Below are 27415 nucleotides of genomic sequence, written 5' to 3' on the forward strand. Positions count from 1 at the left end.
CCAAATCACTAATTACTAGAATCCAAAATAGTGTCTCAAGTACTCTCTCTGTCTCTCTCTCACTCATTGCGTCGTCACTGTTAGATCTTCCAGCTTCCTGAAACCTTTTAACGGTAACTTTTCGGCGAATCAGTGACTATAAAACTCTCTTAACCTTCTTCGTAACGACGCTCACTTGTTTCATCTTCCCCACTCTCTTCTCTTCTCTCTCTGCTGAATCGATTATGTCTCTCCCCAAGTGTTTCCACCTTTATCTCTCTCTCCTCGCCGCGACGGCGACAATCTTAACGACGGTTGCGGATGCACAGGCCGGGGGTCAAGTGCTCCAGGCGGAGCTCTGGTGCGTAGCGAAGAACAACGCGGAGGATTCGTCGCTACAGACGGCGATCGATTGGGCTTGTGGACAAGGCGGCGCCGATTGCGGTCCGATTCAGCAGGGTGGAACCTGTAACGACCCGACGGATATCCAGAAGATGGCTTCGTACGTTTTCAACAACTACTACTTGAAGAACGGACTCGCGGACGAGGCTTGTAATTTCAACAACAACGCTGCTCTCACTTCCATCAATCCCAGTAAAGTCTCTTCCTTTTTTTGTACATTGAAACGCTGAGTTTCAGATTCAAAGTTGGTACCTTTCTTGCAGCTTGTTGAAGTTGTTTCTCATGTTTGTGTGTGTGTGTGTGTTTCAGGTCAAGGAACTTGCAGATACCCTTCCAGGTATGGTGTTTTATGCCTGCTTTTGATTAGATATGATTCGTTATGGAGTTTTTGAGTGGACGATGATAAAGATCGTTTGGTGATTCGAACTCTTAAAGTTTCCTTTTTAGGCTCATCAGTTTCCTTATAAAGATCAAATCTCGTTTTGATAAACTTGTGGGATTTTTTCTTTTTTGTGTTGCTTTGTTTTTTGATGATTCACATCTATAACTTGTTTCAGTTCTATTTTCTTATATAACTCAAGAATACTCTGTTATTCTCATGGATGTGCAGTAAGAGATTGAGCAATGGTCGAGTCGCGGATGATACTTCAACGGATGCAAGACACGCAGATATGAGCCGTGGCAGACGTGTTTCCAGCACTTGGATCTTGTTGGCCTTCAACATATTGATAGTGGCACGGATAATTCATGTCTAGGCCACAAGAAGATTGCTTCTTGATGATGAGGAAGGTGCCATTTTGATCTCTCCCAATATACCTATGAAGATATCTAATTTTCTGCCATCTTTTGACTTTGTATCCTTCCAGTTCATCCCACTTGGAGTGTGTGTTTCAACATGTTTTGATCGTTTCAATTGTAATGTGTATTGATATTTTTTCTTTGTGAACGAATATATAATGGTTCAATGTTATCAACCAAAACTAGCTGATAGTTTCATTTGAAATTTTGATGATTCTGTGTGTTTTATAATGCTATAACACCTTTACTCGACTGTCAACCAAGGAGTTGAAACCCTAAATATCATGGGCAATACATGTTGGGCTTGGTGCCTTCAGCGATAGCTTCACCTGCGAGGCCCATACGAGAGACTCAAGTTCCTGTGTATAGTCTGAAAAGTCAATACCTTTCAACGAAAAGAGACCATACAAGTAAAAGTAGTCAACTAAAGGCGTCTCTCTACCTAAGTCTACTAGTTTGCACAGTGCAAACTAGTAGACTTAGGTAGAGAGACGCCTTTAGTTGACTACTTTTACTTGTATGGTCTCTGAAGAACCACAGATTGAGCAACGGAAGAGACTACATACATTCATGACTTATCGGAGGAGAGAATCCGTGAGGTAGCTTCTTCATTTTTTTTTGTTGAAAAATAGCATGAGTTGTTGTTTGAGTGACCCCTTGTCGATGCAGGTATGTTACTGGGAATCTTGGGAGATCTTCAACCATGCTATCTCTAACCGAGAGTTCCAAGAATGTTATAGGACGTATCAACAAAATGTACAAGGAGATGAAAACCCTTGAAAACTGGAGGAAGATTGTCCTGTTCGTTTGCGTGGTTGCTTTAGCCTTTGATCCTTTGTTTTTCTTTATCCCTGTGATTGATTCTAACAATTTCTGCTTCACTTTTGACAAGAAGCTTGGTGCAGCAGTTTGTGTCCTTCGTACTTTTATTGACACTTTCTATGTGATTCATATCATCTTTCTTTTTATAACCGAACGCATCGCTCCTCGTTCTCAAGTATCCCTAAGAGGCGAGTTAGTCTTGCATTCTAAGGCTATACCAAAACGACGTTTCCTTTTCTACTTCATTGTTGACATTGTCTCTGTTCTCCCCATTCCTCAGGTGGGTTTCCGTGTGTTCTCTTCCTTATGACATCTCTGGTAGTCTTGCGTATACAAAAATAGAATGATAAGTAGAGAGATCTTGCAGGTGGTGGTTCTTGCTTTCATTCCAAGAAAGGAACGGATTGCTGCATCGCTAGTGACAAAGGAGATACTGAAATGGATTATGGTCTGTCAGTATATACCGAGAAGTATCCGTATCTATCCGATGTTCAAAGAAGTGACAAGAGCTTCTGGTACGGTAGCTCAAACTAAATGGGTTGGAGCTGCTTTAAACCTTTTCCTTTACTTGTTGCCGAGTCATGTAAGAAACAACAAGAGCTTCTCACTTCTTCCCGCACACTACCTTTGCTCACAAATATGATGATTGTTCGTCAGGTGATTGGTGCTTTCTGGTACTCGAATGCAGTTGAGAAAAAATACAGATGCTGGCGTGAAGCGTGTGCTAAGGAACCCGGATGTAATCTCGCGAGTCTGTACTGTGCACGCAGCGGAGGCAACAGTCGTTTTCTGAACACTTCATGTCCATTAATCAACCCTGAACAAATCACAGACTCCACAGTCTTCAACTTTGGTATGTACATTGATGCATTGAAGTCTGGGGTGGTAGAGTCAAGGTATTTTCCCAAGAAGTTCTTCTACTGCTTCTGGTGGGGTCTCCGGAATCTAAGGTTGGTGCATGTAAACTCTCTCATCTCTTTTAAGTAACGCTTACAGTTTCCGTTACAGTGCTCTAGGCCAAAACCTGGAGACAAGTAACTCTGTAGGGGAGATAGTGTTTGCTATCATCATCTGCGTCTCTGGTTTACTCTTGTTTGCTGTTCTCATTGGAAATATTCAGGTAATAAACTCACACCTCACTTGTTTAGATTTTGATCTTGTAAATCGGATTCTTTTGGTGGTGATCACAGAAGTACTTGCAATCAACGACTATTAGAGTAGATGAAAGGGAGGAGAAGAACAGAGACACAGAGAAATGGATGTCCTATAGGATGCTACCAGAGAGTCTAAAGGAACGCATTAGGATATATGAAGATTACAAGTGGCGTGAAACCAGAGGCACAGAAGAGGAAGCTTTTCTCAGAAGCCTTCCTAAAGACCTCAGGCTTGAAACCAAACGCCACTTTTATCTGGAGTTATTAAAGCGTGTAAGCAAGCTCCCTTAATATGTTCTCCTGGGTATAGTTGTTAACTTCTTACTTTTGAGTTTTTCAGGTTCCTTGGCTTCAGATTATGGATGATGATTGGCTACTAGAAGCACTGTGTGACAGGGTGAAGTCTGTTTTCTACTCAGCAAATAGCTACATTGTGCGCGAAGGCCACCCGGTTGAGGAAATGCTGATTGTAACAAGAGGCAATCTGAGAAGTACATCAGAATCTAGTGAATACTACTATTCCATCCTCAAGGCAGGTGACATATGTGGAGATCTTCTCCTTTGGGTTCTTGATCCCCGTCCTTCTCCTCGCCTTCCCACTTCAACCAGAACCGTAATGACTCTTACAGATGTTGAAGGCTTCACTCTCTTGCCTGATGATCTCAAGTTTGTAGCTTCTCATTTCAATCGCTTAAATAACGCTAACTCAGGAACATGTTCAGGCAAGGCTTCAAAACAACATTATTGAAACCGTTGGATGTTTTACTACCTTAATAAGTAAAAAGTGAGACTCGAGTTACCTTTCTTTTTGCAGGTTCTATTCAGAGCGTTGGCGATTATGGGGAGCATGCTACATACAAGCAGCTTGGAGGTTATATTCGAAAAGGAAGCTTCATGAGACCTTAAGGGCCGAAGTAGGCGAACAACAGATTCAACAAGACACAAAATTTACTCTGGGAGCAACTATTTGTGTCTCGAGATTTGCTGCCAAAGCTTTGCGTACTTTGCGTACTCAAAAGCCAGACGACCCTGAGTTTTCAAAGCCTGAAGCATAGTGTAATATAATCGAAGGGAAATGATAGTAGTACTAGTTAGAAAATGAGAAAGGTTTACTCATCAATCGTCATGAAGACTCATTGCCCTAAGCTTAATTGTTACAAGTTATTAATCATGTGAAACCTAAACATTTTTGTAGTTATTTTCAGCGGTTTGGGTACGTTATTTCAAAGATTTTTATATGTGGTGGTATGTTGATACAAGATAAATCAGTGTGTAAAAAATTCCCATACCCCTAGGAGAAAAGATGCAAAACCGAGGATGATAGCTCGAACAGTACACAGCTCAGAGCACTAACTGATGGTTTTGGGTAAAGTTAAAGGTCTAAAGAAAGACCATGTGGTTGGATGATGGAGATGATTGTTTCCCTTTGATTCCTAAATTTAAACATCTCCATGCTTTTTGTATCCTTTCTTTTTTATTCTCTTCTTTTAGTAATAATATTGCATCACTCCTAAAAAAGTTATATCAGACTCTGCAGGATAAACTAGAAACGTAATAGCTAAAGCTGAAAAATACGTTGGTGAAGTTAGATAACAAGGCTCATTTAGTTCCATGACTATTTTTAACTTTTTGGATCAGGAAAATATTGTAATGAATCAAACAATTGCAGCATTAAACTCTGGATAGGGTAAAGAAACGGTTTAGAGACAATAGAGTAGCTTACATGGTAACGAATGGAAGAAGAGATGCCAAGATCTTGTAATCTTGCTAGCTGGATATCAATATCCAAAATTATGCAACAGGTATTATAGTTGTTTACTTGGCAACTACACATCATTTTACTTTAGCTACACTTTCTGAGTTCAAGCACAAGGGGTGTGTGCCTCTTTGATGACATGACTAGTATAACAGCGAAAGTCCACTACTGTGAAGCACTTGAGGAGGCTTTAGTGTGAGGTGATTGTTAGATGGAGAAGCTTTTGAAGGGTCTAACCAGCAAATGTCAGAGAAAGTTATATAATTCAGGTGCTCTCCGAAAAGTCACTGATGCCTACAGAAAACAAGAAAACACAAATGTAACAGTAGCAGCTAATATCAAACCACCACTATCAAATGGAAGACATTGCATTATATGTTGACCCTGACAGAGACAAAAGATTTATGAATACGGTGGGGGATAGGGGTGTGCAAAATATTCGTAAAATTTGATTTAATTTGTTATTTGTTTCGATCCGAAAAATTCAGATATCCGTAACTTTACGAATCGAAACAAATACTAAAATTCAATATCCGTCAAATAAGAAGCAAATCAAAAATACTCATTTAAAAAAATATATCCAATCTGATCGGTAATGTATATATACAATTATATATACAATTATATATAATTTAATATTTCTATATAGATTTTTAATTATTTTATCCACTAAATTAATTATCTGGTTGTTAAATTTTTAAAAATACCTAGTTTTAAAATAATTTGAAATAAAATATTATTTTTTATCTGATCTACGGATCAAATCGGATATCCAGTAAATGATTTTTCTGGATATTAGTAATACCGAATATCCGAAATATCACAGATCGGATCGGAAAAATAATTATTTGTAAATGGCAGATCGAATCACGGATATACTTAAAATTCTGGAGATTAGCTTAGTGCCTAGGAATCCTAGTGGGGGATGTGAGTTTATTGCGAGTAACTTCAACTATTACTTTTATGTAACATGTGCAGTTTAGCAGTGTATAGTAGGAGTCAGAAGCCTTAATTAATATCTACCAGAACAAGACAGGCAACCATAAATCTGAAGCTTCCGGAGGTTTAATATTATCAAAGAATGATTAGAATATCCATTGTAAATGTTTCTTACACAAGAAACGTTGATGAGTCTTAAGATTTATAAAACGTTGATAAATCTTTTACTTCAAATAGTTCCCCTTGCAGTTCAGCATCCAAGGACACCTATAATCAAAAGAAAGAGATGAGAAGCAAAGAAACTCGATACAAAAGGCACCCCTCAATAAACTAGATGCCTATATAGGTTTGCATCATCCCTAAAGTTGACCAACGAACCGAACGGGTTCGTGAATTTTAAACCAGTTTAAGAATTGGACCGGTCGAACCGTATAAAAAATCTGAAGGCGTACTAGCCGGCTTAACGATAGAATTTCTCACAAAGGCCCACTTAGGAAATACACAAATACTAACCCATAAACAACAATCTGGTTCTCATCCGGTTCAACAATGTAGCATAACAATAAAAATCCATAAAAGCCCACTGTATGGACCCATACACCGGTTAATCGATTATTCAAAGGTTTTCAGTTTCTTTTCTGCATCAAAGATTCTAATTTGAATCTCTGTTGAGACACACATGTGAGCATAATCCTAGACTAGTCTAGGGTTCGGAAACTTAGATTCATTCTGTACTTTGCAATTACAACCATGTCACTTGCACGTGTGACCTAGCCAATAATAACTAGGCACTTGTAATTTACCAAGAAGACAAAATCGTCAATGAGAAGCTCCTGATTGTGGCGTGGATCAGACCAGCGCTGTTGATGCTTAGGCATGGGGCAAGTACCAGGGTCTGTCTCTATCATCAACATCATTTTATTTATTCCATTACAATTTTTTTTTCACTACAATATTTTATTAATCGATCCTAACTAAAATTCAATAGAAATTCGTATATTCTATCTATAAAACCCAATCTTTGTGTACGATCCTTTGTCCTCTTCTTTGTTCATCATCTACAAGCATAACCATTTATACTGCAAATAGCTTTCTGTTGTTGTTTTTTTTCATTCTAAAAGGTTTTCTTTTATCACCTTCAAGTTCAACCACTTAACTATTCATGTCTTTATTTTGTTGTAAATTAACTATTCATGTATTTATGCTATGCTTATTTGCAATGATTTTTGTAGATACCTTTTCAGAAATAGAAGTCAATTCTATGGAAACACCGTTGCTTTCGTCAAACGATCACGAAGCTGAAGTTTACAAACCGAGGTTAACCCGTTCGGTTTCTACAATGAAATCAAATTTCTTCACGGGTTTGCCTCAAAAACTTCGATCTAAAATTGATCCAGAAGACCCATTTTACATTAATTTTTCCAACGCCGTCTGTCTTAATAGAGGTGAGTATATACACACCGAAGCGGTTTACTTCTATATAAGTTAGATGATAATATTCTCATAAATATTATAAGGAAAAAAATCTTCTCTAAAACAATATTTTGACCTTTAAAAGACGAGAAGAAATACTACAAACGACAATTGGCAACGCTAAAATCTTTTGAGGAAGTAGAAAGTTTCATAGCTCGATCTGAAGAGCATGGTATCAATGAAAAAAAAGAAGAAGAAGATCGAGCTGAGAGAGTTGCACAAGAGATGGCCATGCAAATCTCCAACTGGGCTAACATATTCTTACTTGCTCTCAAGGTATATGACTTTCTATTGAATTATTTTATACATTGACTTGAGTGATATTTGATGTCTATATGTTCACCAAATCTTTTATAATTTGTAGATATATGCTACGATAAAGAGTGGATCAATAGCAATTGCAGCATCAACACTCGACTCTGTGCTCGATCTAATGGCAGGAGGAATACTTTGGTTCACACATTTATCTATGAAAAACATAAATATTTACAAATATCCTATTGGAAAGCTTAGGGTGCAACCTGTTGGAATCATTATTTTTGCTGCGGTTATGGCCACTCTTGGTATATAAATTTATATTCAACTCAAACTATATATTACAAATTTCTTAAGTAAAATGTAAGACTAATTTTTTCAAAAAGAAAAAAAAAATGTAATACTAAACTATACTTTGGTATAGGATTTCAAGTGCTGCTTGTGGCAGCTGAACAATTGATTGCAAATGAACCTCCAGAAAAAATGAGTCATGAGCAATTAGTTTGGTTATATTCAATCATGCTAAGTGCAACAGCCATTAAACTTGTTTTGTGGATCTACTGCAAAAGTTCGAGAAACCATATCGTCTGTGCATATGCAAAGGTATATATACATACATGTGCAAGTAATTTTACTATTTCATGTAGATTAATTGATGAGTTTTGATAATAGGATCACCACTTTGATGTGGTGACAAACGTTCTTGGACTAATCTCGGCTGTTCTTGGAAATGCTTTCTATTGGTGGATCGATCCTGCTGGTGCTATTCTCTTAGCCATCTACACTATTGTCAATTGGTCTGGGACCGTTATGGAAAATGCAGGTAACATTTCTATTTCGATGTTGTTAGTTGTATTTTTAATCTAATAAATATCATTTGAATTTTTCACTATCATTTTATTGTATATATTTAGTCTCATTGATCGGACAGACAGCTCCTCCAGAATTTTTACAGAAGTTGACATACTTAGTGTTGCGACAAGGCGCTGATAATATTAAATGTGTTGATACTGTCCGCGCCTATACATTTGGTGTTCTTTACTTTGTTGAGGTGTGTTTATATATAGCGTAGTGTTGTAGTTATATATTTAAAAGTTAGATATCAATTTCTGATTGCACTTGACCATAACAGAATTCATCATTGCATCATAATAATATTTGGTTAATAATACATAACTAACTTTGTGAATTGTTATATATGCAGGTGGATATAGAACTCCCAGAAAATTTGCCATTAAAAGAAGCTCATGCAATTGGGGAATCATTGCAAATAAAACTCGAAGAACTTCCAGAAGTGGAAAGAGCTTTTGTTCATCTCGATTTCGAGAGTCGTCACAAACCTGAACACTCTGTTCTTTCTACAATTCCAAACGATTTGTAATAATATCTATTTATATATGTGTGTACATGTATTTTCTTAGTCTTTTAAGACTTTGTATTATCTGACATTTGTAGCTTGATATATTGGACTTTGAGTTATTTACTATTGAGTTTTTGATTTAATAAACTTTTGGTTGGATACTACATTTTACGTTTCTTTTCAACTCATAAAAAGTTATATATGTAAATTGACATTTTATTTAGTTGGCATAACATGATAATATCTCATCAAAACCAAACATTTACGGGATTGAAATATATGGATAAATGAACAGAGGCTTAAACCATTAAGCTAATAAATTGATTTGGAAACTGGAACCACATGTCTTTGATCCAACAAGAATCAAGATCTTGGGGTGCCATATAAGATTAAGCCAATACTCTAATCGCATTTGTTCAAAGTAAACAATCTTAAGAATTTCTATTTAGACCTTCCAAAAAGAGAAAAAAATATATGCACTATCAACATCTCAAAATTAAATAATACTTATAACATTTTCAAATATATTCGTTATTTATTAATCTAACATCAAGAATGGATATAATACTAAAAAATGTCGCAAAAGGATGGTTTATATTATTTATGTCTAAAATTGTAATGGATTTTCAAGAAAAAAATGTAAAAAGTTTGAAAATACATAACTAGTAACCATTTGTTTAAAGTGAGGTTAATCTTCTTTGGTTGCGGGTATATTTCAATCTTGAACCTAATAAGGTAAACTTTCTCTAACGTTGATTGATTCAGCTAATGTTAGAGATATGAGCTCATATTTGATGATATGTGAAAGAAAAAAAAATTATTTACATAGAACTTTCTTAATTATTTCAGAAAAGGTTAGTAAAATTTACCTAAAAAATTACTTTGAAGTCTTATTTCTTTCTTATCGTTGAAAATTTTCAGGTAAGACATCTGCGCTTGCAATGAGAATATTCCAACTCATTTTTATATGTGCTTCTATAGTAATATTTTAAGGCAAAATTATTCCAACCTATTTTTATTCTATTTTTCTCTATATAGAAGAAAAAGAAATAAAATTTATCTATTTTTACTCTATATTTAAAATTTTATATTTTAGATAAATAATTAAAATAAATATATCTCTTTTATAGAATTTCTCATTGTCAAAAAAAATTCTCATTTTTTTGCAGAAAAGAAAGAAAGAAAGAAGAACAGAAAAATACATTGAAGATGTCCAGGATAAGAAATGAACTCAAGGAAATCTTTGATACACACATAGAAAATATTATAACATGTTAGGAGATGTAGAACAAGAAATAACCAGTGACTGTGATAAGTCCTTTTGTTCTTTCATGTTTTTATTTGTTGTCTCATGCATATTCATCGGAGCCTATGTAGTTTGTATTTGTGAGTTTGGCTTATTCTTGTTTAATTAAATTATCAAAATGCATCTAAACAATTAAGAGTTCTTGTCTACTTCATGTGGAAACTAACATCTATGTAAACTCTACAAAGTTCCAGCGATCCTTCGTCAAAATCACAATTGTATTCGGATATACGTTCTGGTTTATATCGGGTATTTCAGGTTTTTGGATATTTTAGTATTGAGATCTAGTATTCATTCGAGTACTTTTACAAACCGGGTCGAGTTCAGATATTTTTAGTTCGGTTTGGCTATTTCGGATCAGATTTGGATATTTAGATTCTGAAAGCAAAAAATCAAATTCTTCATTGCTCAAGTTCATTATAATTAGTCTTTTTACTATTAATCTGACTAATTTTCTAATTTTTAATAGGTTGCACAATTAATAATTTTGAAGATAAAACTATGAAAATAGAAAAACACTTATCTAGGTTTTTTGAGATTTTGGATGCAATTTTTGTCAGTGCATGAAACAAAAAGCTTAACATGCATTTTAATTTTTAAACGAGTAGCAAATCGTATTTTCTACATTTATATGAATATTATCTGATCTTAAGTCATGTGCAACATCAATATAAATATTTTAAATAAAATAAAAGAAGTAAACTATGAATATATGTTTAAGAATACATATATTGGTTATCCTTGAATATCTATTCTGGTTTGGATATTCAATCTTTTTTAATTTAGTGTCCATTCAGATATTTTGTTACTTCAGTTTAAATTTCAGTTTTGATTTCGTTTCTAGTTTTTCAAGTCCAGTTCGAGTTTAGATATCAGGTAAAATGACTATCCCTCACTTTAACACACAAAAAGGTGCACCATATTGTTTAGGTCATGGTTTTCAAACAAGTACATAGCCAAAATCAGGTCTTACTTCCCTACATTCCTTGTCTGAAACCGCAAAAACCCAACAGAAACAAACCAACAAAAGTACAGAGATAATATGAATCTTGCAGCCACAAAGTAGTAACAATGGCTCTCTACAGGCTGATTCATCGTAGAAGACTATCATCATCATCTCATCTTCATCTCCATTGGAGAAGAATCCATTATAGCTCTCCATGAGGCTTCTTATGTACATCAATTCTTTGTTGCTTCATTTCGGTTTACTCTTCTTTCCAGATTCGACCGGTCACCCTCAACTTGAGTTCTTGCCTATCACCTCCAGAGAAGTATAGTGCGAGGTTTCTAGGGATGATGAGACCGTCTTGACTGTCCCTGACTTTCCTGTGACTGTCACGGATGCTTCTAGGGATCCCTTGCCATGTTAGTTTACGTCCATGAGCTCCTACTTCCAAGCTGTAACTGAACTTCTTTGCCTCGTTTTCATCACCCATGAAACGAAGGAAAGCCATGTAAACTGGAGCCATCCCAAGCTGGAACGCCTCAAAGTGCAAACAGAACTGTCTCCCAAAACAGTTGAACACCTAGAAACAAAGTAACCGAGATGCAGAGTTAAGAGTGTAACATGAATCTATAGTGATAGACAACTACAATGTTATTACCGTAAGCATCCATGTAGCATTTTCGACTTCATGTGGGTTTGATTTAACATAACGGTGGTTGAAAGTGCACCCGTCATGCATATCGACTTTATGATCATCTTTGAGATGAACAACAAGGGTGGGGATGTCACCTGTAACCGAACACTCAGAGCCAGCATAAGGGCAAGCGTAAGGCCTAAACCTGCAGTGCTGCTCGTGCTTAAGCTTGCTGTAGTAAGGGAAAATGTCATGGCAACCCAAACTTTGGTACCGGCATGGAACTTCTAAGGACTCTGCAACTTTCTCAAGAGCTAAGCATCTTATGTTACCAAGCTCGTAGCGACACGTAGGGCAAGTGTTCTGCACTCTTGCTTTGCAGTTTGAACATAAAGTGTGGCCATTTGGACACTGTAGAATTAGAAAAACGTTTAAGAAAAAAAATCTTTTGCAATTACAAATCTGTAAAGGGAGTGACAAACCTGATGAATTGGAGGGTACATTAGATTAGTACATACTGGACACTCAAGAAGCTCGTATACACCATTGTTTGAATGCATCCCATATTTTCCAACTCCTGCGCTCCCTGACTTTGTAGGTTTGTTGTTAGTATTACTATTAACTTCGGCTTTTGCCATTTTAACCTCGTAATCCATTCCAGTAGAAGTAGATTCAAGGACTTCTTTCAAAGCACTGCCTCCAGGAGCCATAGTGAGTCAAATGAGATGCCCTTGTATCTAACTTGTAGTAAGATGATTTGCTCTTTCTTGGATTTATTTGTTATTCTGCAGGAAGAAAACAAGGAATCATGAACAGTTTAAGCTTATATGATTCACATTAGCATTGATATCAAATAAACTTGATAAGTGCAGATACTTAGTTCACTTGATCAAGACTTTTTACTTTATTTCTGGATCTTTAACTTCCTAAGGAACAAGAGAATAAAATAAAACAATTCAAAAGTAAACAAACAATTGGAGAAAACATTAAATGCACTTTAAGATGGGTACCAAAGCAAAAAGCCTAAAGCTATGAACAATCCTAGTAAAAGCAACATTCAAATGACTTTCAACGGTTAAGAGTAATCAATTGCAGAACTATAAACATCAATACAGAAAATTCCAAGAGAGAGAAAAAACAAAAACACAAATCTTTTTTTTAGAGACCAATCTTTTCAATCGTAGCAACATAATAATGGCAGATACTTAGTTCACTTGATCAAGTTTGAGGAACAAAAACAATTCAAAAGTAAACAAATAATTAGACCAAAACATTAAATGCACTTTCAGATAGACACTGAAAGAATAGGCCTCACAAACTATGAACAATGCTTAAAGCTATACCTTTGCAACATTCCAATGACTTCAACTGTTAACAGTAATCAATCGCAAAACTATCAAACATCAGTTGACCAATAAATAAATAAAAATTATCTCTTTGTAGGACATTCTTTTCAGTTTTCAATCTAACCAGACAGAGAAACATTATAACAGATGTAACTAGAACAAGAACCAGTAAATCAAACCTATGGAAGCCAACAAAGATCGTGGAAGCAAGGTTTCAAATTTAGCTATTAACAAAAGAAAAAAGTTTTTTTTTTAAACAAATTAAAAATCAGGTTTGTGAAGAAGTCTATAGAGAAGGGCGTTCCAAAACGCAAACCTCAGTATCATAAATCTCAACATTATCTTTGCCCCCCAATCCACCAATGAACCAAAACGATTCAAAGACAACAAACAGTAGAGAAATGGTATTCCCAAACATTCGATCTTTTAACATTTCGAGATATATTCCCCCCCCCCACTATGCAATATATCAACATAAATCATCGACCCGAGAATCCTGCCTGTAAATCCAATTTCGAAATTCGGTGATTCTCGATCTTTTTCCCAATTTCAAAAAAAAAAAAAATACAAACTCAAATTTCAAAAAAAAAAAAAAAAAAAGGAGAAGAGGTTTATTACCTGGAAACAAAACTCTAGAGTTGGTGTTTATTTGTGTTTTGGTTTGATTCAGATTCAAATCTAAGACAAGAAATCGATGGATTTTTTGGAGGAAAACGAAATATTTGAGGATATTACCGAGAAAATGAAAAGAGACGGGAGGAGGCGGAGGGATGTGTCATGTCTTCTTGAAAGCTATTAATGGTGGTGGTCTCTTGTCTTTTTGTCTTTATTCCACTTTCTTTTTTAAAACACCGAATCACAATTCACGAAGGTGGTTCCCTTTTTTAAAAAAGAAATGTACTCCTAATCTCCCTTAATTACAATTATTTATATTTATTAAATTTTGTACTATATTCATAATCATTATTACTAATTTGATTATTAGTTTTTTGCGTTACAACTTTCAAGCGCTTAATTTATATTTCTTTTTTTAACTCTTCAAAGTGTATTGCAGAACATAAAACAAAATATCGAAACATAACCAAAGTAAAAAACAAGCATTAGAACACCACAAAACATAAACAGAGCCTAAAACTCATTCATATTTATATTTCATGTTTATTTTTTTTAACAGCACAAAAAGGAGAAAAAATATTCAGTTCAAAAAGAAAAGGAGAAAAATAAAAAAATTAATTTATATTACTAAGTGACTTATACGTGGGTGCCATATGACTTGTGAGTAAAAACAAAAGCAGTAAAATAGCTGGTAACTTTGAAATGAGAGTCTCCAAAAGTCAACTTCTTTCGATGAATTTTACGAAAGTAATTGACCAATTACGAAAAGATCTAATAACCATTTTCAAAATTGACCATTATCTTATTGGCTCGAGTTCTTTCATCGAATAAAGTGTCGACACTCGTTTTCCCGAACACACCATTTTAATTAATTACATCATCTTTTATGCCAAGAAATAGAATATCGTAAATTTACAATAAGGTTTCTGTTCTAACCAGAACTGAAACAATCAACAGGAAAATATATAAAATTTGAATAATTCAAAAGAACAAATAGACGTGTCGGATGTTGCTGCGCGCATGTGACATGTACACTGCTCATAGTATTTTGGATGTTTGTTCGAGGACAAGAAGTTAGGAGCTACGACGTGAAAGAAAAGCAACATTTTAAAATTAAATTATAGAAAATAACGTCGCCTGAGAGATTCGAACTCTCGCGGGAAAATCCCATGTACTTAGCAGGCACACGCCTTAACCACTCGGCCAAAGCGACTTGTTGTCCTAACACTTATAGCCTATTATAAATCACGGCTTAACATGCTCTAAGTAGGTTATTGATTTACTGTACATTTTAGTGAACTGAGACTTGCCAGGTTCAATCAGAGAATATAACCCATGAAAAAAAGATAAGAAACTTTTATTAAAAATACCATCCCTATTGCGAAAATTACAAATAAAAATACAACAAACCAACAAGCAACAAAAGAAAAATACAGTTACAGTCTTAGTCCTCATCATCATCATCTTCCACAGATTGAAAGCTTTTGTTTCAAGTAAATCTCCTTCTCCTAGGCGGGCGAGAATCTGCACTGTCTACATCAGAAACCCTGGAGCCATTCTCATTCCTTCTCCTCGATGAAGATGTCGAAAGAGTGACCATTGAATCAATCTCAACTGCAGTATCCACTTGACTCTCAGAGTTTATCACAGCTGCAATGCTCGAGAATGAGTCTCTATCATCAACCACAACAGGAGAATGATGGTTTAGCTCTTGGTGGCTCCTCCCCAATGTATGAGTTCTAAAATACGCGTCTACAAGCCTCTCAGCAGAACTCAGTGCAGATGTGAAGTTCGAGATCCGAGCCACTCTGTGTGACTGTAACTGTCTCCTGATCAACAGAGGGTGGAATCTTGTGGTGGTCTCTCCTTCAAGATCAGGAGCAGCAATGTCCGGGTTTAGATTAATATCCTCTGATGCTGCTGCAATGGCTGCTGCTGCAGCGCTAGCCTGGTTCTGCTCTGATCTAACTCCTCTAGAAGTCATCAACCGGTTAAGAATCGAGTTGGCTCGATCGTTTCCTCTTTCTGATGCCTCGCGGTTAGTAAAATCAGGGACAGGGGTTGAATCCCTCTCGAACCTATTCTGTATACGTCTAATCATCTCTTCCATTGGTATTGTAAAAGGCGACCTTTGAATAGTATTCCTCAAACTCTCGATGCGTCTCGCATGCGGTCTCATTGGGATCTTGGTATCTAAACTCTCTTCAACTTCTCTTTTATGGTTCCCACGCCCATATATTGGTGTCACTGTTTTAGGAGTCACCTCTCCTTTGCAGACCGGACATTCCTTAGCTTCCGAGATTTGTAGCCATTGGAACAGACAAGGCCAACAGTAAAGATGGCCACAGCAGGTGAGAACCGGCTCCTTTGACAAATCCAAACATATATTACAATCGAAGAAGTTACCATCGCTGCCACTGCTTTTCTCCACATCCGCTTTCTTCTCTGACACACCGTCTCCAATGGCTCCATCTCCGTTCTCGCACATTTTGAGATCCTCATTGCCTCTTTCACTGCCTTCACCAGTCTGCAAAGCAGCTCCGGTTACAGGACTTCCCATCAACTGGTTCAGTTCTATAGCCATATGGGTTTCAGATAGAATTGGTATGGGGAGATTAAGTTGTCTGAACCGCGTCCTATGCCGAGTTCTGATCCTCGTCACAGCGTCGGAGGATCTCTCAGACGGCTCATTAGTCCAATCAGCCAGATTCACAGTTTCATTCAGGGTCGGCTGGAGATCTGACTCATCAGGACCAGGCCCTAAATTCAAATCTAGGTTCATTGTGTCAGCTAACTCCTCACCCATTAATAAACAACAACAACAACAAAAAGGCTCTTCCTTTCACTTGTGGTAAACAAACAAAGTCTACTCCTTGGGATCTTTATTACTCTGCACGGAAGAGAAACAATGACTCAGTATTAAGCTTAGCCGGTTCACAAGCTGCTTAGATAAAACTTCAAACAAAGAAACAATCAATCTAGCTTTGTTTGCCGGCAACACAGTTATCAATCTAAACTAGACAATCAAGAAACACCAGATATAAGAAAATAAGCAAACACACACAGAACACAAAGTCCGGACATTTAAGCTAAGAGGTCGTGCGTGCATCAGAAAAGCAAAAGGCCAAGTGAATTAACATATATACAAGTAAAGATCCGAAACAAGAACACAAAGTCTAGACTTTTGGGAGCCAAAGCCAAGTGAATCAACAAATGGGGTGTAGCAAAAGTTTCGAGCTTTACAGTAGAGGAAGAGTTGATTCAATCCTCAATTCAAAATTCCAAACAAACACAGAATCAGATGAAGAGATATGTACCGTGAAAGCAATTAGCAGACGTGAGCAGAGTTGGTATATTCTAAGATTCAGGAAGAGAAGATGAAGAAACTGAGTCTCTCTACGAACAAGTTGCTAATTACATGACAAGAGCCCCCCCAGCCATTATTCCATTACTGATCCAACCCCCAATCTGAAAACCCTAATTTTCAAATCCCCGCCTGAGAAATCAGCAACCTTCTCTAACAACAAGAAAGAAAAAAAAGCCCAGATTGATCTCTCGATTCAGCAACAATCAGCTCAGTAAAACCCGGAACCGATACAAATCTTACCCCAAAACAAAATCAGAAGCTGGAAGAGAGAGAGAACAATCAACGACCTGGAGCTTGATTAGGGGCGGTGAAAATCATAAGACCATGGTTGATCAATCAGCTAGAAGGCCAAGCTCAAAGCTTCAGCTGACGACGCCATGGAAACTCTCTCCCTTTCGATTACGAACGAAACCGATACCGAAACCTCTAAGCAGACAGAGAGAGAAAGAAAGAGACAAAGAGAGAGAGAGGAGAAGGAATCTGGTACGCTCCGGTTTAGGAAAAAAACCGGTCTCGCGATGATCACGCTCTCTTGTGATCGGACGGCTAGGGAATTTTGAGAATCATTTTTGTAAGACGAGCTATTATGTGCACCTCGCAATAAATTTTTGAAAAGGACGAAAGTCCAAAGACACCGGAATTCATTTCTATAAATGTTAGATAAGGTGTTTCAAAAAAAAAAAAAAATGTTAAATACCAAATCTCATTAGGCGTCCTTCAATTTTTTTGGTGTGAAAACCCTTGTTTATATGCTAACCTTTATGTTTTAGTATAAACTGTAAACTAAGTTTTTGCAACGAAAAAAATATTTTTTTGGCTCAGCTAAGTAGGACCGGACATAAGACGAATATTTGCTATTTTGCATGTATTTACGACTTAACTTATATACAAGTAATAAAATTTTCGATTTGTATTTGACTTGTTAAAAACGAGTACTTGTTATTTCTAGTACTTGATTAAAAATTAAATACTTACAAATTACTTGTCTTATTCTGTTACTTACTATTTACGAGTATTTGTGAACTATTTACAAGTACTTATGAAGTATTTACGAGTTTTTTGGAATATTTAAGAATTGTTTACTAAATAATACTCTATTAGAAATAGACATGAAAATTTGTTTTGCTTATTCTATTAAAAATAACATGTGAATTACTTTAAACTAAATATTTGTTCATATTATAGAGAAGACAAATAAAAAATGTCTTCTCAAAACAAGTCATATAACTACATTTTTAATACTTGTTACTATGTAATATTTGACTAGATGATGACAAGTATTTAAAACTCAAGATGGATACGAAATAAGTAACAAGCATAAGAAGAGTAATGGATATATATGTCCAATTCAAAATGCAAGTAAAAGACAAATATGAACAAGTAATTAATATATTATGTAACAAATAGCAAGTAATGAGGTAAACAGTGAGCGTAGTGAATCAAATACTAAAAATAATAATGATACTTGATTTGATCTTGTAAATAATGAAAATTGTTGATTTGTTACTTACCTTGACAATACTGAATACTTAAATTTTCAAGGCGGATACAAATCAAGTAGCAAATTTAAGACGAGTAATGAGTAATGATGTCCAACCCTACAACTAAGTTCTCAACTGCAGTAACTCTGTTAAATTAGCAGGTTCACAAAGTAAGATACTGCAATATCTTTCCAACTAAATAAGTGTGAAAAATAGACACCACCTGGAGATATCTCTTTTTTGTCTTCTAATAGATTATATTAACTTAAGATGAAATACATAACTTAACAAAGACTACAGTCTTTCCGAAGTAAAGAGCCGGCAAAAAATCAAAATCTCTCAAAAACCATAAATCGGTAAGAAGCATACTCTTTCAAGAATCAAATAGATAAAGAAAAAAATGAACAATAAACAACACATAACAAACAAAGCTTAAAACACAAAAAGAATATAGAAGAGAATACTCACCAATTGACAAGATTTCAATTTCGTGAATCCAGACATCGATGAAGAACTAAACAAACTCCAACTTACAAGATAGAACCAGACCCATAACTCTATGGCTAGCCTATAAACCTTCTATCGACGAAACCAAAGTTGGTGAAGACTTCAGAGATCGTTCATCCGAACACCAATAGGCTTGAACCGATTGTAATATACCACTAATACCATAAATCTTCATAAAAGACCTGTTTAAACCACCATGTTTCTAACCAAAACAAATTCCACTTCACCTGGAAATATATCTAAACTAACTTTTAACATATATATTTGTTTATGTTTACTATCACTCTTAAGAAACAAACTAGATTTTGGACCCGCACGTCCGCGCGGATGTATATTCAGTTTAATACATGTTTTGTTAATTGTAAAAACATCCCAATATTGTTTCATATATTATCGAATCCTGAAATTTTTGTATTTTTTTATTTTGTTTAATGTACATTTTTAAACTATGAGCTTTTATTGTTATTGTATTGTAGTTTTTTTTACTTGGTAAACTAAACATAAAGTATATAATATTAGAAATTTAGTTGAGATATATGAGCTCTGTTAAATAAGAAACTCTAAAATTTGTGATTCGAATCTTATTTTAAATTTTTATTTGTATAGATTTTTGTTTAAAAAATCATTTCGACAGAAACAATTGGAAATGTAACCCCAAAACATATAACAATTTATAAAACCCATATGAAAGCCTATATAACATTTTAATAACAAATCAAAGTTCAATATAACATTTGTCTAAAAGAAATCAAAGCCCATGATTTTTTAAATATAGGAATATATAGTGGAAAGTAATATGTTTTTAGGTTAATAGTAAATGTTTTACGTGATATGCAAGATTAGAAACCAAAAAAGAAAAGATTTAGAATTTATTTGATAATTGTTTAAATATAGGAATAAATTGTCTAAGATAATTTCCTTCAGAAAAATAATAAATGATTTGTTTTGATTTTGAATTTAAAAATAAGATTGTGAAGATATATTTGTATATAGTTAATATACTGGTTTTGATTTTGCAGACAAAAACCACAATTTGATTCGATGAAGGAACTTAACATCAAAATAAAATTCGAAGTTTTATCAATGATATACAATGGCATTTAGGTAACCATAAATTGTATTTTGACTGTTTTATAATGTAGAAGTTTATTAATGAAGAATAATTATATGGTTTACTGAAAAGTCAAACGTCAATGTTTTAGTTTTTGAATAAAATGAATATATAGAAATGGTTGGATGTGGTTTAGGGCCTGACTGGTGTAACCGCAGTGGTTGCGGTTGCGGTTGCGGGAGTTTGCGGGTGCGGGTGGTTGCGGTTTTAAGCGTTTTTTAGAGATTTGTACGACTGGTATAGCTGTTAGAAATTGTTGCGTTTGCGGGACTCTTATGACTGGTAAACTACAAAACGCAACATCTGTTAAAAAATAATTTAACAATATTTACATTTTATGTAATTATAAAAATATTAAAAATCATAATAATATGATAAATATAAAATTTATATTTATAAAATCATATTATTCAATTTTAAAAATTTATAGAAAATATTTTAGTTTTGAATTTTATAATATAAATTGAAATATAATATGAATACATTTTACAATTTCTATTATTTCAATTGAAAATTTTTATTGGATATTTTTAGTATTATTTTTATTTATTCTGTTTTTAAAGAAAAAAAATTTACCCTCCCGCAACCGCCCGCAACCGCAAACGCTAGCTGGAACCAGCTTTTGATTTTAAGAGGTTCGGAGCGGTTTGAAGCGATTTGTAACGTTTTTTGTGATTGTTTCGAAAAGCCAACAACCGCTATAAACCGCAAAAGTTGCGTTTGCGGGTGGTAGCGGGAAAACCAGTCGGCACCTTAGTAATGGTCTTATAATTACACGGTATAATAATTAAGGAAACAATAATGATATTTAAGGAAACACTAATGACATAATAATTAAGGAACCCTGATTGTCGGTTTAGAAAAGAAGGAAACACTAATTTTAATTTCAATGGCACAGGTTGGTAATTATTGAGGAAAACTAAGGGCTATTTTTTTTTGTACTTCCCCTTTAATAGTTTAGATATATAAGTTACAATATGTTTGTACGCGGTAGTACACACACTTGGCACATCAAAATTTTCCGGTATGAAAATAATATTTTTATGAATTATCAAGAAAAAATATACCGTGTTTAGTATCCAAATCTGAAACAATAAAAAGAATATTAAATTATACTTATGGTAATTAGATAATTGGGTATTTTCCTAAATGTTTTTTTTCAAATAGGTTTTGTCACAAAATCCTCACAAAAATGATCAGTTTTTTTTTGGAAAACCCTTTATGATCAAAGTTTTCTTATCACAAAATACGGGTAATTTTCTTATCAGGTTTTGATAAAGGCTTTATCCTTTGCTTTATAGGTATATAAATAATAATTAAAAAAATTAATTAAAATTATATTGTTTTGAATTTCTAATCATACGTATATTACATTATATTTACAGTAATTAGATAATTGTACAATTTTCCTTTTTTATAACGTCTTAGTGCAATTTTCTTAATTTAAGTTTTTTCACCAAAAGAAACCTAAAAATGACAAAAATATTTTAGCAAAAAGTATTTTTATCTCTATATGTATAGATATATAAATAATAATAAAACAAAATTATAATTTCGAATTTTATGTTTTGAAATTAGATTTTTTATAACTTTTCATATTTTATTTTTTGAAATTATCAAAATTTTTTGAACTATTTTTTTAAATACTTTTAAAAATTTAATATATATTTTTTAATTTTAAACTTCATTCAAAAATCAGTTCCTTAACTCTGAACTCAAAATATATGATTAGTTAACTCTAAAATTATAAAAATCTATTTATCTTTCAATAAAATTTAATATGATAATTTTCTTCCTTATTTTTTGACAATGGATTATTAAGTAATTTAAAGAGATTAGTTTCGTGGACGTCGTGGTTTTCCACCTCGTTTTCGCAGGTCAAACTTTTCTTTAAACGAGTTCGGTCATTGCTTGAAAATGACAATTATACCCCCGAGACAGCGACGCACCTTGGGTCTAGAGAAGGGGTATATCGTCTCCAGTCATCAAAATCCAAACTCTCTCTCTCCGTGAATCTCTGTCCTCGATCGACAACGACGACGACGAGCAACGCTCTAGCTCCTCCGGAGAACCAAATTCCGTCGTAGATCTTATCAGGATGAGTAACGATCTTCTCGACATCGATCCTATCGACCTTCAATTCCCTTGTAAGCTAACGATCTTCGCATGTCTTTCTGCATCTTATAGATCTGCCTTCTTCCGATTTGATCGAAATGATTTTGTGATCTTCTGTGTAGTTGAATTGAAGAAGCAGATCTCTTCGTCTCTCTATCTGGCTAACAAAACCGACAATTATGTCGCCTTTAAGGTGATTGACAGTTACAATTCGAATATCCTCGTTAAGATTCCGTGTATCTTAGGGTTTCCGATGGTTCATTTTTTAGGTTAAAACGACGAATCCGAAGAAGTATTGTGTTAGGCCTAACACTGGTGTTGTTCTTCCGAGATCCTCTTCTGAAGTTCTAGGTTAGATCGTTTTCTCTGTTAATTACGAAACTGCCAGGTGTGTTTGCGATTATGAGTTTTGATTTGTTGTTGTCTTTGGTGGAACTTAGTGACGATGCAAGCGCAAAAGGAAGCTCCTGCTGATATGCAGTGCAAGGACAAGTTCTTGCTTCAGTGTGTTGTGGCCAGTCCCGGAGCCACTGCCAAGGAAGTTACTCCTGAGATGGTATTGGTTCTCAATCATTTCTGAGCCCCCTTTTTTTTAATGTTTTTGGCTTATGATTATTTAACTCTTTTTGTTTTGTGATGAGCGCTGCAGTTTAGCAAAGAGGCAGGGCATCGAGTTGAGGAGACTAAATTGAGAGTTGTCTATGTTGATCCACCACGGCCACCATCACCCGTTCGTGAAGGATCCGAAGAGGGCTCTTCTCCTAGAGCTTCTGTCTCTGACAGTGCCAACGTTTCTGATTTTACTGCTGTAAGTATAGACCTTCTCTGATTAAACTGCTGTAAGTATAGGTTATGGTAGCGTTTCCTTTGGTAATTGTGCTGATTTTCTTGCTTGCATTTAGGCTCCAAGATTTAGCGTGGACAGGCTTGAACCTCAGGAAAACTCATCTGAGGTATTTTTATTAACTTTCTTTTTTTCTGTATAATGCTTTCATGAAGCTAGTGGGCTGCCTTTACATCAGAAAGAGTGTATGAGTATTTACACCATTACGGGTTCTACATTGGTTTATCATCCAGACTACGGAATTATCTTTTCTGTTAGGTCTTTCTGGAGCTGTTTATATTCTTCTTTAATGGTTCGCGTATTTGTGCACTTTATTTCTTAAACTTATTTAGGCAAAGAACCATAGTCGTTTTGTTTATCACTGTAAAAAATCTTTACCTTGTTTGTAGTTTTGACCAATGTTATAGCTGTGGTCTAGAGGAATATGGTTTCTTCTGCTGTAGTTTTAGCTTTGTGCTATTCAGTTTATGAATTTGCAACGAACTTACTAGCTACTACTTGGCAAATACTGACCGTTGGAGTTGGTGGGATATGGTCATTTCTATTATATGTAAGATTTGACGTCTATCGGTTTGTGTGATTTCAGGCGAGAGCTCTCATCACAAGGCTCACCGAGGAAAAGAACTCTGCGCTTCAACTAAACAAGAAACTTCAACAAGAATTGGTAAGGAACTTTCACCTGATCCTTGTATTTTTTTTTTTTAATTATTAATCTCTGCAATCTTTACGAGCACTTTCATAGCTAGTTTCTCTGGTTTCAGAGAAGCAGCTGTTTTTTGTTTGCTTTAGTAGTAATAATCTATAGCTTATCACTTTCGTTGGCCTTCACTTAATCGTTGTATATCTTTCATCAGACCAGTATACTGTGTATTTTTATGTTGCCTCCTTTTACTTATTCCATCATTTAAGAATTGAAATCGCTATAGAATTGCTACTAGGATATCTCCAGAATTGAAGAAATGAGTACCAAATTTGGTTAAAGTTTATTCACTTTTGCAATACCCAGTTATCTCTATACATGCCAGACAAGCTTTGTTTGTTCAACGTGTGTTAACTTTTTGCCAAACACGAACCTCTCTGATAAGAAAGACATACGTATGATTGCAGGAGCAGTTGAAGCGTGAAAGCAAGAGGAGTCAGAGTGGTGGTGGAATCCCGTTCATGTACGTTCTTCTGGTGGGATTAATCGGTCTAATCTTGGGATACATCATGAAGAGGACATGATCACGTTGAATTGATAAAACAAACCCACCCCCACAAAGTCTCAAAAGTAGCTCGGACAAACCAAAAAGACATGAAAAAAAGAAAAATCAAATTGTGTCGGAAAGGACATTCAGTCTTCTCTCTTGTCTTCTCGTCGTCAGTTCACCTTTGGTTGAATCTTGAACTCTAGTTGCATTAGAGAATTGTTAATTACGGTTTATCATAAGACTTAGAATTTCCATCCTTTTGTAATCAAGAAGACATTTTTTCAGTGTGTTCGTTCTCTCTCCTCCACTAACTTCTTCTAATCTTTCTTTTATTATAGAAAAATAAATAAGCATTTTCATCGAACAAGACTCTAGCATGGTTGGGGCCTGGGGGTTTAACATACCCCTAGTTCTATTTCTACCTCGTACGTCTACTTAGTATGTGATTCAGAGATTGTATGTTGTCGGTTTATATGTGCCCTTATGCCCCCGCAGCTGTGAGAATTCAGCGTTGCCATTTGAGAGATGCGGAAAACAGAGCCTTGGTCATTATCTAACTAAGACCAGTACGTTGCTTCTTGGTTCAATGTAAACACCAGTTTTGTGTTTGGTTTATCTTTGACAGTTGGAGTTGCCACAAAAGGGCTGTGGGTGTAGCTTGTTGTATATATGAATAATTTGGTATTCGTTCGAAGTTAGTAAATCCATGATATAATAACTATTCTAGATAAATTATTAAGAACTCATTTTGTTTACAGTGAGAAGTAGTATTTGATAATTATCTATTAGACTATTACTACAATTGACGCCCAATTGCAATTATTTGATGGTGATAGGTCTACCACCACTCCATTGACGCTGATCAGCCCAATTGCACCCACGTTTTTATTTTATTTGTACACATGCAATAACTGGCTCTGCAAAACAAACAAGTTTGATTTTCTTTTTCGTTTTGTGTTTCAGTTTTTAGTTAGTAATTGTCCCATTTGCCGTAAAATGTAATCCTTCCGTTTCATATTACTCATCGTTCTAGTTTTATACACACAGATTAAAAAAACACTATTACCAATACATTTAACCATATATCAACCAATAAAAAAATAGAATAAAGAATATTTTTAATAAATTTTGCATTAAAACCGAAAACGACACTTATTTTGAAACAAAAATTATATTCTAAAACGACAAATAATTAGAAACAGAGGGAGTATAGAAACCAGTAAGAGGTCTGCACACAAAAAAACTAGAAAGAGGTCTTCAGAAAAGAAAGCTAATATTATGTGGGGTTCATAAAAATGCGTTGTTCTTGTTCCCAAGCAGACTTCAAGTCGAGTGGAAAAAAAAAAGAAAAGGTAGCTTAATTAATTTTTAAAGAACCCAAAAAAATACTCCCTCTGTTTTTATTTGTAAGTAGTTTTACTTAAAAATGTTAGTATCAAGAAAATGATTATTTTTGAAAAATAGTATTTAATATACAAATTCAACCAATAATTAAAAGGTATGTATTATTTGATTGGTCATCCAATATCTAATTAATGCAAAAGTTACTCTCGATCATATAAACACCTTATATTATGAAACAAAAAAATTTGGCTAAAACTACCTACATAATGAAACAGAGGGAATATTAAAGATAAACAGATCAAAAGAATAAATGATCGAAAAAGGAAGACATTTTTTTTTTAAAGAAGACATTAGTGGAGCCGAGGAGCAAGACTAGGCCTAAGCAAGACATCTAGAGCATCAATAACGCTGGTAGCTTGTGGAAGAGTGCTTATGAAAAAATAATATAATAGTCGGTGGATTCTACAGTGGGCCCCACAAAAATTAAACAACCATCAATTTTGTTGCTTATTTAAGCTCCTGCGCTTATACTGTTTGCGGACTCCACCATACGTGGCGACCCGCAATTAGTCCTATTTTTTTTAGTCTCAAAAAAAAATTAAGCACCATTTTTTTAGCAACGATCGTTAATGATACTTTAAGATGCAACCTGATTTTGTAAGTAGCTTACAAACAAAAAAAACTTACAAAGAAGTTTAGCTCCGATAAATTTTAGAGCGTCTCAAGTAGAATTCAATTTTTTCTTTAAAATATGTAAAAATATTTCAATTCTATTTTATTTATATTTCATAATAAAATAATGAACAAACAAAAAATAAATTATTCTATTTATAAAATAAACTTAATTATGGAGTGAAATATAAAATTGGATTGAAGCATTTTTATTTTATACTCCATTTTATTCTATTTCAAAGTAAAAAATAGAGTGGATTGAAGATGTCCTTAAAAATATTAAACTGAAGCATACCACAACATTTTGGTTATTTCTAATGTTTTAAAAAATTTAAGAGTCATTTTGGTTATTTCAAACGTTTTAGAATTTTTAAGAATTTTAAATTTTTCACAACTATGTTCAATCCATAATCTCATTTGAATCTAAATCATATATATTTGGTAAGCATTCCTATTTACAATCAAATATTAACTAGGTATAGTTTCATCATGTTTATTTAATTTAATTTGAACATTATTATTACTATAAAACTATTAAGTTACGCGGTTAATTGTTTAAGTTTTTAATATACAGATAAAAAAATTAAAAACTATTACAACAAAGACATATATTTCAGAAGTATAGTAATTTACAATCAAGTAATAAGAATATCTCCAACTCAATTCCATAAATTACGTAGTGGTGTTGGAGATACTCTAGCACATAAGACTCGAGAGTTTTCATCATGTCTTAAGTAAGCAAATCCATGTTCAAATAAGTAAGTAAATCCGAACCTTTTTTACACAATCGGAACTTAAGATTGTTACTACTATAGAGTATAGAGTATAGACTTAAATAAACCACATAAAATAAACTTTTTAATAAGAAAAAGTAGATGTAATGTTTGTAAGCACGTAGGTGTGCATGAACCAGTGCTTCTCAATTAATTCCCAAAGAAAAGAATTGAAGCTTTCTTTGGCAGTCATGGAGACAAAAGTGTCTGTTGTCGGTTTGGCTCC

General features: G+C 34.5%; 6 protein-coding genes and 1 non-coding gene across 10 annotated transcripts; 4 read left to right on the forward strand and 3 right to left on the reverse strand.

Moving 5' to 3' along the window:
• The first annotated feature begins 51 nt into the window (after positions 1-51).
• LOC108817974 (PLASMODESMATA CALLOSE-BINDING PROTEIN 5) lies at positions 52-1384 on the forward strand. The gene is made up of 3 exons (XM_018590812.2): positions 52-573; positions 691-718; positions 992-1384. Exons 1-3 carry the CDS (start codon positions 225-227, stop codon positions 1134-1136), a joined length of 522 nt encoding a protein of 173 aa, XP_018446314.1. The 5' UTR covers positions 52-224; the 3' UTR covers positions 1137-1384.
• A 252-nt stretch (positions 1385-1636) lies between these two features.
• Positions 1637-4393, forward strand: LOC108816204 (probable cyclic nucleotide-gated ion channel 12). Its single transcript, XM_018588773.2, is given in 9 exon segments — positions 1637-1778; positions 1849-2281; positions 2369-2584; positions 2659-2951; positions 3010-3121; positions 3192-3428; positions 3496-3856; positions 3859-3877; positions 3970-4393. Coding segments are annotated over 9 exon segments (1992 nt in total). The 5' UTR covers positions 1637-1698; the 3' UTR covers positions 4211-4393.
• Positions 4394-7069: 2676 nt separating this feature from the next.
• LOC108815568 (putative metal tolerance protein C3) lies at positions 7070-8959 on the forward strand. The gene is made up of 7 exons (XM_056991391.1): positions 7070-7295; positions 7409-7599; positions 7688-7886; positions 8003-8181; positions 8251-8401; positions 8493-8629; positions 8783-8959. Exons 1-7 carry the CDS (start codon positions 7070-7072, stop codon positions 8957-8959), a joined length of 1260 nt encoding a protein of 419 aa, XP_056847371.1.
• A 2162-nt stretch (positions 8960-11121) lies between these two features.
• On the reverse strand, positions 11122-14014 carry LOC108816898 (E3 ubiquitin-protein ligase SINAT2). The gene is made up of 4 exons (XM_018589458.2): positions 13789-14014; positions 12307-12609; positions 11849-12235; positions 11122-11770 (listed from the first exon to the last, which is right to left on the reverse strand). The coding sequence occupies exons 2-4, from the start codon at positions 12532-12534 to the stop codon at positions 11450-11452; spliced, it is 936 nt and encodes a 311-aa protein (XP_018444960.1). The 5' UTR covers positions 12535-12609; positions 13789-14014; the 3' UTR covers positions 11122-11449.
• Positions 14015-14916: 902 nt separating this feature from the next.
• TRNAS-GCU (transfer RNA serine (anticodon GCU)) lies at positions 14917-14998 on the reverse strand. The gene has a single exon. It is a non-coding gene; the product is annotated as a tRNA-Ser (tRNA).
• Positions 14999-15121: 123 nt separating this feature from the next.
• LOC108838438 (uncharacterized) lies at positions 15122-17625 on the reverse strand. 4 transcript variants are annotated; one of them, XM_056991032.1, is made up of 3 exons: positions 17393-17624; positions 17103-17297; positions 15122-16675 (listed from the first exon to the last, which is right to left on the reverse strand). In XM_056991032.1, the coding sequence occupies exon 3, from the start codon at positions 16589-16591 to the stop codon at positions 15275-15277; it is 1317 nt and encodes a 438-aa protein (XP_056847012.1). In that variant the 5' UTR covers positions 16592-16675; positions 17103-17297; positions 17393-17624; the 3' UTR covers positions 15122-15274. The 4 variants fall into 4 exon arrangements, with proteins under 4 accessions (XP_056847012.1, XP_056847013.1, XP_056847015.1 ...); XM_056991033.1 differs by having other exon boundaries at positions 17103-17302; XM_056991035.1 differs by lacking the exon at positions 17103-17297 and having other exon boundaries at positions 17440-17625.
• A 4602-nt stretch (positions 17626-22227) lies between these two features.
• On the forward strand, positions 22228-24707 carry LOC108816900 (vesicle-associated protein 1-2). The gene is made up of 8 exons (XM_018589460.2): positions 22228-22398; positions 22489-22559; positions 22636-22717; positions 22807-22922; positions 23016-23174; positions 23269-23319; positions 23797-23874; positions 24318-24707. The coding sequence occupies exons 1-8, from the start codon at positions 22350-22352 to the stop codon at positions 24432-24434; spliced, it is 723 nt and encodes a 240-aa protein (XP_018444962.1). The 5' UTR covers positions 22228-22349; the 3' UTR covers positions 24435-24707.
• The last annotated feature ends 2708 nt before the right edge of the window (positions 24708-27415 follow it).

Source organism: Raphanus sativus, chromosome 7, assembly GCF_000801105.2.
Source record: "Raphanus sativus cultivar WK10039 chromosome 7, ASM80110v3, whole genome shotgun sequence".
Taxonomy (NCBI): domain Eukaryota; kingdom Viridiplantae; phylum Streptophyta; class Magnoliopsida; order Brassicales; family Brassicaceae; genus Raphanus; species Raphanus sativus.

Bases quoted from the DNA above. Each gene is read 5' to 3' on its own strand.
- LOC108817974 (XM_018590812.2), top strand. From the start codon at position 225: ATGTCTCTCCCCAAGTGTTTCCACCTTTATCTCTCTCTCCTCGCCGCG. The intron at 574-690 runs GTAAAGTCTCTT...TGTGTGTTTCAG, and splicing joins TCTCACTTCCATCAATCCCA to GTCAAGGAACTTGCAGATAC. The intron at 719-991 runs GTATGGTGTTTT...ATGGATGTGCAG, and splicing joins ACTTGCAGATACCCTTCCAG to TAAGAGATTGAGCAATGGTC.
- LOC108815568 (XM_056991391.1), top strand. From the start codon at position 7,070: ATGATTTTTGTAGATACCTTTTCAGAAATAGAAGTCAATTCTATGGAA. The intron at 7,887-8,002 runs GTATATAAATTT...ACTTTGGTATAG, and splicing joins TGCGGTTATGGCCACTCTTG to GATTTCAAGTGCTGCTTGTG. The intron at 8,182-8,250 runs GTATATATACAT...TTTTGATAATAG, and splicing joins TCGTCTGTGCATATGCAAAG to GATCACCACTTTGATGTGGT.
- LOC108816898 (XM_018589458.2), bottom strand. From the start codon at position 12,534: ATGGCTCCTGGAGGCAGTGCTTTGAAAGAAGTCCTTGAATCTACTTCT. The intron at 12,236-12,306 runs GTTTGTCACTCC...CTAATTCTACAG, and splicing joins TGTACCCTCCAATTCATCAG to TGTCCAAATGGCCACACTTT. The intron at 11,771-11,848 runs GTAATAACATTG...CTTTGTTTCTAG, and splicing joins ATGCTACATGGATGCTTACG to GTGTTCAACTGTTTTGGGAG.
- LOC108838438 (XM_056991035.1), bottom strand. From the start codon at position 16,591: ATGGGTGAGGAGTTAGCTGACACAATGAACCTAGATTTGAATTTAGGG.
- LOC108816900 (XM_018589460.2), top strand. From the start codon at position 22,350: ATGAGTAACGATCTTCTCGACATCGATCCTATCGACCTTCAATTCCCT. The intron at 23,175-23,268 runs GTAAGTATAGAC...GCTTGCATTTAG, and splicing joins ACGTTTCTGATTTTACTGCT to GCTCCAAGATTTAGCGTGGA. The intron at 23,320-23,796 runs GTATTTTTATTA...GTGTGATTTCAG, and splicing joins CTCAGGAAAACTCATCTGAG to GCGAGAGCTCTCATCACAAG.